This window comes from Cephus cinctus, unplaced genomic scaffold (assembly GCF_000341935.2).
Source record: "Cephus cinctus unplaced genomic scaffold, Ccin1 Ccin1_scaffold1109, whole genome shotgun sequence".
NCBI lineage: Eukaryota > Metazoa > Arthropoda > Insecta > Hymenoptera > Cephidae > Cephus > Cephus cinctus.
Window position 1 is genome coordinate 300,483 of NW_014333618.1, and position 12,318 is coordinate 312,800.

Sequence of the window (12,318 nt, forward strand, 5' to 3'; positions counted from 1 at the left end):
CCCCCCAGCCAATGAGATAAAAGAGTGTAACCAGTACTTAAACTTATCTTTTATAATGTTATATGTATACGTAAAAATGTTTAGATAAGATAAATTTGATTAGATCATATATTAATTGCGATAACTGTTAACAATGTAAACAGTGCACTGGCTATGTGTACCGTACCACTACTTTGAGTTACTAGTGTGAAATATGGTAAGACGTCGAGCGGGGCCGGGTAATCGTAAATCCACGTCGGTCCCACGTAAACGGTGTGATTGGAGTAGGCCTCCTCGCGCCAGTGTCCCGATGGCAAATAAATGTTTCTAGTAACGGCGCCTTCCTCGATCACCGGTGCTACCAGAATTGTCGTACCCAGCATGTATTCTGTAAGGGATTGTCGAAAGGGTGTGGAATTTCTGTGGGTATTAAATTATAAAACTGGGATAGTTTCGAATTAGAACGAGATATTACCGTCTGAAATCTTATGGGCTTCTTTGTTGTCTGGGTCCACCCACCATATCGGTGGGTTGACGGGTGCTCCTGTCGATACGGCTTCATCCATTATGTCGAGAATGACTCTCGCGTACTCGATGTGGAGATCAGTGTATTTCCTGCATATCTCGATGGTCTGTCAGACGTTTAAGAAGGATATTTATTTATTGGATTTTAATGTAATTTTTTTTTTGTTTTCAAGGAATTACCTCGCGGTCATAGGTCCAAGGAACGAATGAGTATTGAATTGCTGGCAGGAAGGTATTGACCTGCAACCATCTGATGAACAATTCCTTCTCAGGAGGTGTTGACGATATCAATGCCTCGTCACCCACGTACCCGTTCCCGCCTACCATATCAGGAAGGACAAATACGTAACCAGCTATGTTCATCGTCAGCGTGGTTGTGATCAGGGTCGGGAGACCGTTGTCCCAGGTCCACCTTGTATCCTTGTCGATGATCCTCACGAATCTTGGTAAGTTTTGGGTTCCCCAGCCTGATCTTATTTCTATCGAGCTTCCAAATTCAGACAGATGCTTCGAGTAGAGTGCTGTAAAAATTCCTGGTTGTTCTTCTAGGTTTCCGGTCAAGTCTGCCGGTTGAGGCAGCCAGGATATTTCCCCTGCGTCGAACTTGAAGGAATCTATTCCTGAGGATTCCTTTAGAGCATTGAGACGACCCGTGAACCTTTAACCACAATGCACTTGGATCGATCACGGATTGGTAATGCGTTTTTTTTTAATCGTTCCTTACCACGTCACTGCTTCAGGATTTGTGAAGTCGACGATCGTAGCATTGGATCCCTGCCACCAGGAAGTTTCTACTGATCCGTTGATATTCTTGACCAGGTAGCCATTCCTCAGGGCTAAGTTATAATACTCGGTGCAGTCCACGTTGATGAACGGGTGGATCCAGAGGGTCACGCGAAATCCAAGATTGTGGAGATCAGTCGTGAGGTTACGGATATTAGGAAACTTGGTTGCGGAGGTATCGAAGGTGAGACTACCGTAGCAAGTCTCCCAAAGGTCGTCGATTTCAATCTGACTGTTGGTGAAGTTATTGGCAAGGATTTCTCCGGCATATTCACGCATTAAGAAATCGCTTACGCTGACTTTGTATTTTGCCCAGGAGGACCAGATGGGATACGTGACCATAGCCTTGTCTGGAATGTCTGTGGGTTTACCTAGGAAATTCTCAACTGCGTACTCGTGGGCAAGTCTGGGATTAGCGAAAGTTCCTACGTTGTAATTGAGATGAACGTATCCACGAGGTCTGTACGGTGTGTCTATCTTGGCGACGAGACAGAGATGCTGGTACTTATAAATATTTTGATCTGGACAAAAAAGAAGCCAGGTGAGAGAACTGTCTCTTGGGTGAAATTATAATTTTTACTTACCGATAAAAAGTGGGACTGTTCTGTTAACGTAAATAAATGTTCCTTTGCCATTCAACCAATAGGGCTCGGCAATTGCGGCATTCTGGTCTTCGATGGGCAGGTAGGCGTAATCCTGATACACCATGTGCTGCACTGGCCAGAATTGTTTCTTCTGCTGAGGCCCACCGAACCACTGGACATCGTCATCCAGCTTGATGCAATTCCGATACGTCGTGTCGTTTCCGGGACTGTGCATGGCAATGTTAACAACTTCAAAGTCGGGCTGAGTCATGGTGATTCGAGTGAGGTCGTTCGACTGAATGCAGACAGCTTCGTCCGGGCAATCCTGAATGAATCTAGGACTGGTGCGGGTGGTCGTCGACTTAGCCTCGGAGATGAACAGGATTTTCAGGGCTTTCGTACCATCTGTACGGTGTGTTAATATGAGCCAGCGTTAGAGAGGAAGTCCTGCCCGTTTACAAAGGACCTGGGTTCCTTGCGAGGTAGGAGAAATTATGTGTCACTTACCAGCTCTCTCGAGCTCGACCGAGAAGTTCTCTCCATCTTCCTTAAGATTCACCTTGCGGTTTCCCAAATTTGCAGAAAAGGTTGCACCGGGCTCAGAGGATTTTCCGATGCCGGACAAGAAGATAACGAGAAGCCCCACGACGTGCACGCGCCACATGTTCACAGCGGACTGATTAGCCGGTAGCGATTCTTCTCGAAATATATATCGACCGTTAATGTGCTCTATCTTGTCGTATTACCAAACGTTAGATTAGTCAGATTTTAAATACGATGCCGTAGCGAGATTAAACACTTGGGCCTCGTACATCATACTCATATCTCTCTTTTAGCGTTAAGAGACGTCTTTTATCGACTGCTATCTGCTGTCTTTTAACGATTAATAGACGTCTCTTAACGCTAAAAGAGAGGTATGAGTATGGGCATTGATCTGTATCAGCTTTGCCTTGCTGATACGGATATACAGTTGTCGTTCAAGAGCTATAAGTATATATAGGTGAAACGTGCATGCTCCACACGAATTAATTATAAACGTGAAATATAATTCCTAATTTTGTCTGGATTTTCATAAAATTCTATGATATTCCCGGTATCGAGAGTTAAGTGAATTTCAACGTGTTTCCTAATTGCAGAAGCGCCTGGTTACGGCTAATTAAAATGTTCACCATAATGGAAAATTTACGGGATTTCGCTCGCATTACAAGCTCTACTTGATGCTTTCCATTTATTTGTTTTGACAGTGATTCGACGGTGGCGAAGAGGCGGATGAGGGGAGGCGAGCACTAGGTGTGGAAATTGCAGTAAATCCCAACAATGCGTTGCCTATCTGTGCTGGGATTGAAAATTTAAACAGGTATGACGACTGTGAATAACCCTTTACCTCGATCGCTTTAAGGAACCTTTTCCGCCAATACGTATATTGGGAAAAAATGGCCGAACGTACCGTTAAAAGTATAATATACCTTCGGCAATGTTCAACGCGGTCACGAAATTCTACGTCAATTCGTGTATATAATATCTATGCGGTCGGTGTATCCGCATCGTTATACATAACGCATAGCGGCGCGAGTCGTGTAGCGTGGACCATAGGAAAATTGCACGTTCGAACTTTCGGTTCGGTGAGTTTGTTTTTGGGCAACTGTATCCTTTATCCCGTGCCGGATTCCCACTGTACCGAAACTATTAATCGAGTCATAGAAATATCTCCGGTATTGCGGGACGTCTACCTAGAGTTTCACAGCATAGGGGATGCAGCGAACGACTCGATTTATTCTCTCAGCTTCCTGTTGTCTTTTATTATTGGATCTTTGTTTATCCCGCGCTCGGAACAACGACCGCTCTTCGCAACGCTACGGGCCAGTTGCTTTAGGTTGGATTCAACAGTTAGCATATTATACACAGAGAGCGTCGACGCTGTATCGGAAGTCCCTTTTGCTGCGTCCCGGCTTGAAATATTCCGTCGGATAGGGCGTCCAAACAGCTTATGGGATGATCCAGTAATCCCATTACAGAGGGTCATAAAACCATAGAGTCGAGAGCTGCGGCGCTCGAGGTGTCGTCTAGCTGCTATACGTGGTAAAGTAAATAACGATTTGCTAGGATCGGCCGATCGTAAATGGTCGTAGTCCTGATACGCGTTAGTCGTATCGAACGGAGGACTTTGGGAGGGGAGAGAGGAGGGTGGTCTTGGGAAATTTTTCGAGGATGATCGCACACTGGTATCGTCGTAAATCCGTCTTCCTGGATCGTCGAAAGACGCTTTTATAGACTTTGGCTTTTTCCTGCGAGAATCGTCCTGTGGCAGGTGAACGATTCCTGGCGACGGCTGATAATAAATGCCGAATAAATGTTTCCGCTCTCGCTGCTTCGATAATACACTTTTTTCCATCTCTTCAGTCGCTTCCTCTCGAACCCTCGTGCTTCTTTTCTCTTTTCTTTTTCAATTTTATTTATACTCCAACCGACCGGAAGGACTACTCTGTCCCGGTGACAGCCAGTCACTGTCGAAAGCTAAACACGAAAATATAGGTAAGACTTGCTTATCTTTCCGCGCCGATGATTGTCAGGTCTACAGAAAGATTTTGGATCTTCGTCGTAAAAAAAAAAAATAAAATCGTAAGAATCGTGCAAGGAGTGACGTAACGAATTTTTATTTTACAGCCTAAAAAATGCAAAAAAAAATATAGGCTGCACGTAGCAAGCTGGTATAATGGAGATAGAGCGTCGGGTGTATATATAGGACGAAGCTATTCGGTCTGCCGTCGAAGGTGCAATTTCGAGTGGGGCGGGGGTCAAAGGTTTCGGAACAATTAAATTAATACTTGGCGGAAACTGTTCCGTAACTTTGCCGCCTCGCTGTTTCATAACTGCGTATTAAGCTGAGTGAGATAACGCGCGTGCTCCAAACTGTATTTCGTAAGCTGGTCGCTAAGCACAACTCGTGTTGTATCAAGGCCAGGTGCGCATTATATGCATCCATTCGAGTACTATATAGAATAACGGTATATATATCCTACATATGCGCTATAGACTATACACTGTATAAAAACACTTTGACGTTCACTTCTTCCTTTCGCCTCCTATCAATGCCTACCTCACCTAACCTTTACACCCCATGTATCACACACAGCCAGTTTGCGTCCTGACGATCGGCAAATAATTGTCGAAGGTCTTTAGTATGGATCCTATGTACATTTACTTAAGAGGACATAGCGAGTTTCTCCTTTCGAGATTCGCGCACGAACTAATCGAAACTGACCAAGGGAATTACATATAAGCGATGCTACGAATAAGTGTGATCGTTGATCGTCGTGTAGAAACATTGAGATACGTTACAAATATACCTCTTAGCACGTTATCTAAGTTATCTTTATACATATATGTATACAAATATATGGCACACAAACTTCGATCGGCATTCTAGCATACCGTTTACCGTAGAAACTCCAGGACGATCACCCATAAAAGTGTGGAGCTTCGCCGGTAGGAGGTTTCGTAATTTCGCTCAAGGAGACACAGCTCTTTCGTCCTGCCATATATGCGAGGCCACAAACCACTTGGAATCTGACACCGCAGCCTTGCACGTACGGCCCTGGGTTAAAGTGGGTATGTTTGCACTGGCAGTGTTCCGCTAACGAACCCATCGCGGTGGCTTTAGCCATCCTCGCCTTTTCCTCCGTCCTCTACCCACTATATTCCTCTATTCTCCATTACTCCACGCTCTACTGGCACACTACGTAAGGTAGGTAGGAACCTCCGGTAGGAATCTCCTTCGCCTCGCCGTCTCGACTCCTCTCGTTCCAGGACTCGGAGTCGAGCCACAAATCGTATTGCCCCCGGGCGCTGCACTGAATTCTTAGACAGGGTGAAACCGGGGTGGCGCACCGCAGCAAAACCGCCAGCTGCAACGGCTTGTTCCCAGTTGCTCGTGGGGCGGCGGTTGGGGATGGGAGAGGGAAACGTATCGCTCTAATCCAATTTGCAAGGTGGGCACCATTTCCGAGCAGAATCTCTGCGCTATAGTTAATCGGATGATCACGGCTCGGAGAGACCTTTCGGTTCTTACTCACAATTGTTATTATTATTTTTACAAACTTACCCAACTCGTATATGCATATACTTGAATTCTCTTTTTTTTCAATTTCATTTTCTTTGGCTACAGGCTCTATCTACAGGCGCTAGGTTATGTTTACTGACTATGTTAAACGGAACGAGAAACGTTGGTTAATGGCATTGTGTTTCTTGATGAAAGCCGTGGTGGCTGCTGGGTAAAAGTAATGCGCCGGGGTGGCTTATGGGCCGCGAGACTGCTCCGAGTTGGATGGTCGTTACTTGGATACGTGCTTCTCGTTTATGCATAGAGTCGGGAGCTACGCGCTAGACCTACTTATCCAAAGGGGCCTGAATTTGTCAGCAGACTTCACGCTGTAGCGGATGTACGTATACGCAATCGGTATTTACTTGTATACGTTATAAACAACAGTGAGTTTCACATTGGTTGATGCTTACTAAATATCGTATCAATTAATCTTCCTGTTGCCTCAATATTTTCAATCAACCCATGCGGATCTATAGTAATTACTTACGGATAATGTATTTAACCGTATCGGCATTGCTCTTATGTAATAAGTTTTCGGAATTATCAATTGGTCGACTTGTTGACTGGTCGTGAGTCAACTTTAATCTCGATGCTCTTATCTGGCGTCCATCGTGCGCGCGTAGGAACGATAAACAATTGTTTTCTTCTCTTCGTAGAAATATGATATTTTGTGCACCGAGCCTTGGCTCGTGTTATAAAGTTCTTTTTATTCGTGAATTTTCGCGGCTATGAAACAAGCATGAAACGCGTCGAGATTTTAAGGCACACTTTCAACTTGCTCTACTGTGTACAGGGCATCGTCCCTGCTGAGTGCTCGTAAAGTCTTCTGTGAAAACGATAATATTCTTTTACAATGGACCGATCGCAGACGGCAGGAGAACATCGTATACGATATGGAGCAGTAACAGTTGTTCGCGATGCACTGGAAACAGTCGGACTCGAGTATTCGTGTATCCGTACTTGCTCGATGCTTCGAGCTCTTGGAAGGTTATGGTGACGTAACAATATTTTTCCTTTTGCTATTTTTCTTCCCAGTTATCTCCTGCAGCTTGTCTCTCCGTTTCTTGGATTAACCCGTACAACTTTTTTTCTTCCTGCCTCGTCTTCGAGTTCGTCGGATGCTACGTAGAAGGAGGCCAATGATCAAGAAGGACGCTGCCTGCCGTTTATATAGGTATGGGAGGGATATGTTGGTATTTAGGAATTCATATTAAAATATGTAAATTTATCGCTGCTTATACTTGAAAACAGCTAAATTATTCTGCCTTCCTCTTCGTCCCTTTCCGCGGGTCCTCTGTACCCTTCGAAGCGCCCTATACTTCGCTCTCCTTTACTCCGGCCAAGTTCGCTCGGCCCTCGCGCACTGGTATCGCTCCTCATGTAAAATATAGATGGGAAAAATGCTAGCAAATAAAATCCTGAGCTTCTCGCAATAACGGCCGTGCTCTCTCGAGCGACGCAAATGCAATTTATGAGGCTTATTGTCCTGGAACTATAAATAATCGTTATATTTGCAAAACGGAAATAGTCGCACTTTATATCATTGCTTTCTTAATGTACGGTCTTTCCTCGGACACCTGATGCTTGTCGTTGTTCGTTTTATGAAATTACTATAGGCGGTTCGCCTGTACTACTTTTTTTCCTGATCACAAGCAATGCAATACTTGACAGAGTATGCCCTGTGACGTCATTTTTCGATTCACGGTCACAAGGCGACGAGGTTGGATGTAAGAAAAGGGCATCGAGTCTCTGCGAATCCTTAAGATGGAGAAATAGACTGGGGAGAATTTTGGGAAAGAATAAAGATTATTTGGCAGGAGGGAACAAATCCAATTACCCTTTCTTACGGAAGGTACCTATACCCAATAGTTGGCTCTGACGTAACTGACAGCGGAAACGCAACTCTCTTCTTTCACCCTCCTGTCCCTCTTCACCGCGTTACAAAAGCCTTGTTATTCCCATCTTTCACTCTCTCTCTCTCTCTTGTCTCGCTACGCGAGGCATCTCACCATGAGCCACCATAGCGTTATTCTATCGGTCCCGATTCCGGCAGCCAACCCCCTGCCTACTTAATATATAAAACAAACAATAATCAGGCAAGAATATCGAGGGAAACTCAAATAAAGAAACGGAGGGCCGATAATGAAATGTACACAGTGGTGCCACGTGCTGTACCGTATGGGGCTATAGCATTGAGTATCCGGTAAATTTTAGTTGTATACGCTGACATGAAAAATATAGTTTATTTTTTTCTCTTATTAACGACATAGTCCCACTTTTGGATTTGGTGTTTGCCATGTTTTTTTCTTTTAATCATTTCGAATTTCTTACAACGTAGAAGCTACGAAATTCGCCGCAAATTTCGTTTGATCTCTTTCCCGCCTTCTGATATAATTTTTACATCTTTTTTTTTTATTCGCTCACTTGGAACATTTTCATGTCGTTGCTTATTTCTTACCCAAGCAATGTGAAATCACCTAAAGCCCGGGACGCAAAAAGTGGTCTGCCTTCGGAATTTCAAATTTCATGGGTTCGTCCTCCGTCAAGAACGCAATTAGAATTTTTTTATAAAATTGGAAGTCGACCTGTTACGATAACAAAGCTTAACGGGGCAGCTTGTTTTTCATGAGAAACGACCCTCAGTGTCCTCGAGGAGGAATCGATTTCTCCGTTTAATTGAAGAAAGTGAAAATAACAGTTAGAAAAGTAAAATCCATAGAGCACTCTCTATCCCTTCGCAATCGGACGGGAACGAGCCCATAGAGCTTCTTGGGAAATTTCTCATAAAGATATTTACTTCAGAGTTCACCGGTTAGCCGTATCGTAAGTTCCGTTATCTAAAAACCAGAAAAAAAAAGAACTTTTTACGACTTCATTAACTCTCCCATAAATTAACATTAGTTCCGTGCCGGACTTTTTCATTGCACGTTAAAAATTCCTCAATGCTCGCAACTTTACGTACCTGTACCTTGCTACGTGTACCCAGTGCATACACCACGCCGTCGGCTACATCCTCCGGTTCTAGACATTCCAATTTATCAAAGAACTTCTTGAGAGAGGGTGTATGCCCACTGATATTAGTTCTGACCAGCCCAGGACTGATGCTCTATTAAATAAAAAAGAATGACAAAAATTTCATCGATATCAGATAATCGATCAATATAAGATCAATATAAAAAAATCATTATTCCTCAATAATCTCACCGTAACTCTGATTGGAACTTTGATCTTAGCCAACTCCCGTCGTATCGTATGCGTCATGGCGACAGTCGCATGCTTACAGCTGGGATATAAATTCCATCCGCCGGAGCCGTCAACTACGTCGGGGACGCCTTCAGGAATTTCATGGCCCAGTAAACTGCGTCGAGGAAACAATTGAGCGAAGTGGATACATGGTTACACGGGGAGTTTACTCGGGCGAGAGAGGAATAAAAGTAAGAGGAATAAAGATATATATTGGTCGAGTGATACGAGGATACATAGGACGCAGGGTTACGAAGGAGAGAAGAAGCCCGTTAACAGAGGGTGGAATTGGCTACGCAGCTGCGACCCAGCGTTTAGCCTCGTGACCGCGTTAATTAACATCGATTAACAAGACGGGCTTATATAAACGTATCGCGGAGAAGCCAGCCGAAATAAGGGTTAGATTTACTAAATAGTTAATAGCGATTAGGTTAGGTTAGGTTTGGCTTAAGGTTCGCTTAGATACCTGTTGATATTGAAAACGTGACCTTCTGCATTGCTCTCTCGCATCATACGTACCGCCATGCTGGCGCACGTGGCCGCCGCGAGGACATTAATATTTAGCAGCCTCGCGAACGCCGCCCTGTCGCTCTCTGAAAGGATAATTTATGGAATTTTTAAAAGCCGCCCAAAGAAACATCAGAAATACAAAAGCAGCGACGCTCCAGACTCTCTCGCGTTAATTCATCAATTTTCTCGCTGCTGCTCCCCCCCCCGCAGCATCCGTAAAAATTGCTTGGACCATCGTATATATAGACTTTTTTCATCAGTCGTAACCGTCTACCCGTCTCTCGCTGCGGTGATAAATGAAAATTTATTTATTTTTTATTTTTTTTTATTTTTATTCCTACGCCCCGATTCGGCTTACCAATTATTTTTGCGTAATTCGTTACACCAGCGTTATTCACCAGCACGTTCACTGCGCCTAGATTACACTTTACGTATTCGAATACTTTATTCAGGTCTTCTTCCTTGCACAAGTCGCACTCCATCGGATGCAGATCGTCATCTCGTAATTGCTCTCTCATACGATTCAGTCCTTCGCTGTCCACGTCTACCGCAACTACCGTTAAACCGTTTTCCAGCAGAGCCTTTGTAATTGCTGCACCAATTCCGGATGCTGCGCCAGTAACGAGAGCTACTTTTCCTCGCCAACGATCGATACCTCTGCTGACACTTTCCATACTCGCTTGGACTCTCCTTTGGCACTGTGCTCTTTTCTACCGAACGCTCATTCTATTACGCAACGCGTTGCTACGCAGTGCATTCTAATGGATTAATCGAGGATGTTGATAGGGGGAACAGCCGTTGGCTCTTTCCATAGGAACTGCAGTCTGATTGGTCCCCAGTTTTTCAGCGGTTATTTCAAACGGTATGAAACGTTTGCCAAAGCATTTTATAATCTTGTTTCTTTTCTTTACATTAATACATGGTCATAAATTTTCGAGAGTTATATGAGTATACGAGGAAAGATAAGATAAGCGTAACGTACCAATCCCGTGCGATTATTATTGACAGTATGGTCAATTGGATTTTGTACGGGTTGTCAAAGATAACTTTTTCAACGTGAATTCGTCGAAGAGCCAGGCTGATATTTAACGTGGATCTTGGCGGCCACAAATCTCTTGGAAACACGACGGGGAAATATATAAATACAGAGGAGTTTCTCGTGGGACAGGAAAGCGGAAAAAGGAAGGAACGGGAGTATGGCAAAGTAGATGGAGCTTCGGTATGTATAGGTAAGAGCCCAGTATATTACATTTATTGTTCCGGGGATGTTAGACCGATTAGCCGTTGTCGACGTCACTTCCCGTGATTGATGAACTCTTGCATTTACCAAGAAATCATCCCGGCAGCTCGTTGATTTGTTTCTTCGGATCTTCTGTGCTCGGTGGACTCTATCGATTTTCGACAGCGGCGATTCTCTATAAATATTTCTTTGGATGGGTATGTCTATGGGGGAATGGCGGCTAGGGGGAGGACTCGGGACGGTTAGGGTCGCGAAGTGGTGAGGTGGCTGCGACGGCTGCTTCAGGCAAGGGGATGGTTCTTCGCAAGTTATTCCGTTGGTATCCTTGAATTTTTAAGCACACCGTTTCTCGTCCGTCGGGTCTCTTCTTCGTTCGATCTCCGGAATAACAATGGTTACGTAGAGGCGACCACGTGCTGAATATTAAAAGACCGAACCTTTGTAAGGCTGTCACGAGTAAAGTAAGAGCGAGAACATTCAGGATACGGAGAAGTTCGTAATCTTAAAATGAGGAAGCTGACCCTAGCTCATCTTCGGGAAGATAAAATCAGGAATAGATCTGCCGTGCATTGGCAGTCTCGTCTTTTTAGATCGAGTCCGTCAAGACTGTCACTGCCGATCGCGGTAACCACTCCGGGACTTTTTTCCCCATTTTTGTATAATTTCGCGATTTTTGTAATTTTTGAGAACAGATATAAAATTTTACCTTACAAATTTTTTCCTAGCCTCCAGTACCGACCCTTCATAAAATTGGTGGACTATTTGGAGAACGCCGTCTTCTGCCATATTGCCACAACGACGTACCCGCGAATTCAGAGCAAATCTGTTCACGCCGTCGCTCCCTACGGGCACTGGCGTAAACAAAACAATCAAATTCGAACCCTGAAAATTGAAGTTTAAATCAAATATTTTATTGAGAGATATGGGAACGATAAACCGTTCCCCTTTCATTGGTAAACGTTAGCCAAGTTCGTAAGGACCGGACCTACCCCAACGGGCATCTCGCGATCATTTTTATATGACTTTCACGATATTTCGCGTACACGTTGTATATGAGACGTATATACGCGTTTTGTATGTACGAATTATCGTGATTTCGTAAGTATGACGGTACCGTAGATTCCTAACTTACCGACCCCGCGTAAGAGCGACGATAACCTCGTGCCACATCGTCCGCGTCGCCATAATTTTTTTCTACCAGGCAACCACTTACCGAATCACGACGAAGTGCCAGACGTAAAAACCTACAATTTAAGGGATGATTTATTTATCGAAAACAACCCATTTCATTCGTAGATATATGTATCTTAGAAATTTAAAAAAATGTTCCTGCACGTTCTTTTACGTCGTAG

At 44.2% G+C, this 12,318-nt stretch overlaps 1 protein-coding gene across 3 annotated transcripts; it reads right to left on the minus strand.

Annotated features, from left to right (window-relative positions):
* Positions 1-34: 34 nt before the first annotated feature.
* LOC107272130 (myogenesis-regulating glycosidase) lies at positions 35-10,444 on the minus strand. Of its 3 annotated transcripts, none has more exons than XM_025089354.1 (10): positions 10,085-10,444; positions 9,683-9,809; positions 9,178-9,331; positions 8,942-9,079; positions 2,379-2,604; positions 1,872-2,276; positions 1,229-1,808; positions 685-1,162; positions 455-611; positions 35-367 (listed from the first exon to the last, which is right to left on the minus strand). In XM_025089354.1, the coding sequence occupies exons 1-10, from the start codon at positions 10,398-10,400 to the stop codon at positions 105-107; spliced, it is 2,844 nt and encodes a 947-aa protein (XP_024945122.1). In that variant the 5' UTR covers positions 10,401-10,444; the 3' UTR covers positions 35-104. The 3 variants fall into 3 exon arrangements, with proteins under 3 accessions (XP_024945122.1, XP_024945123.1, XP_024945124.1); XM_025089355.1 differs by having other exon boundaries at positions 9,736-9,809; positions 10,085-10,226; XM_025089356.1 differs by lacking the exon at positions 9,683-9,809 and having other exon boundaries at positions 10,085-10,221.
* Between the last annotated feature and the right edge of the window lie 1,874 nt (positions 10,445-12,318).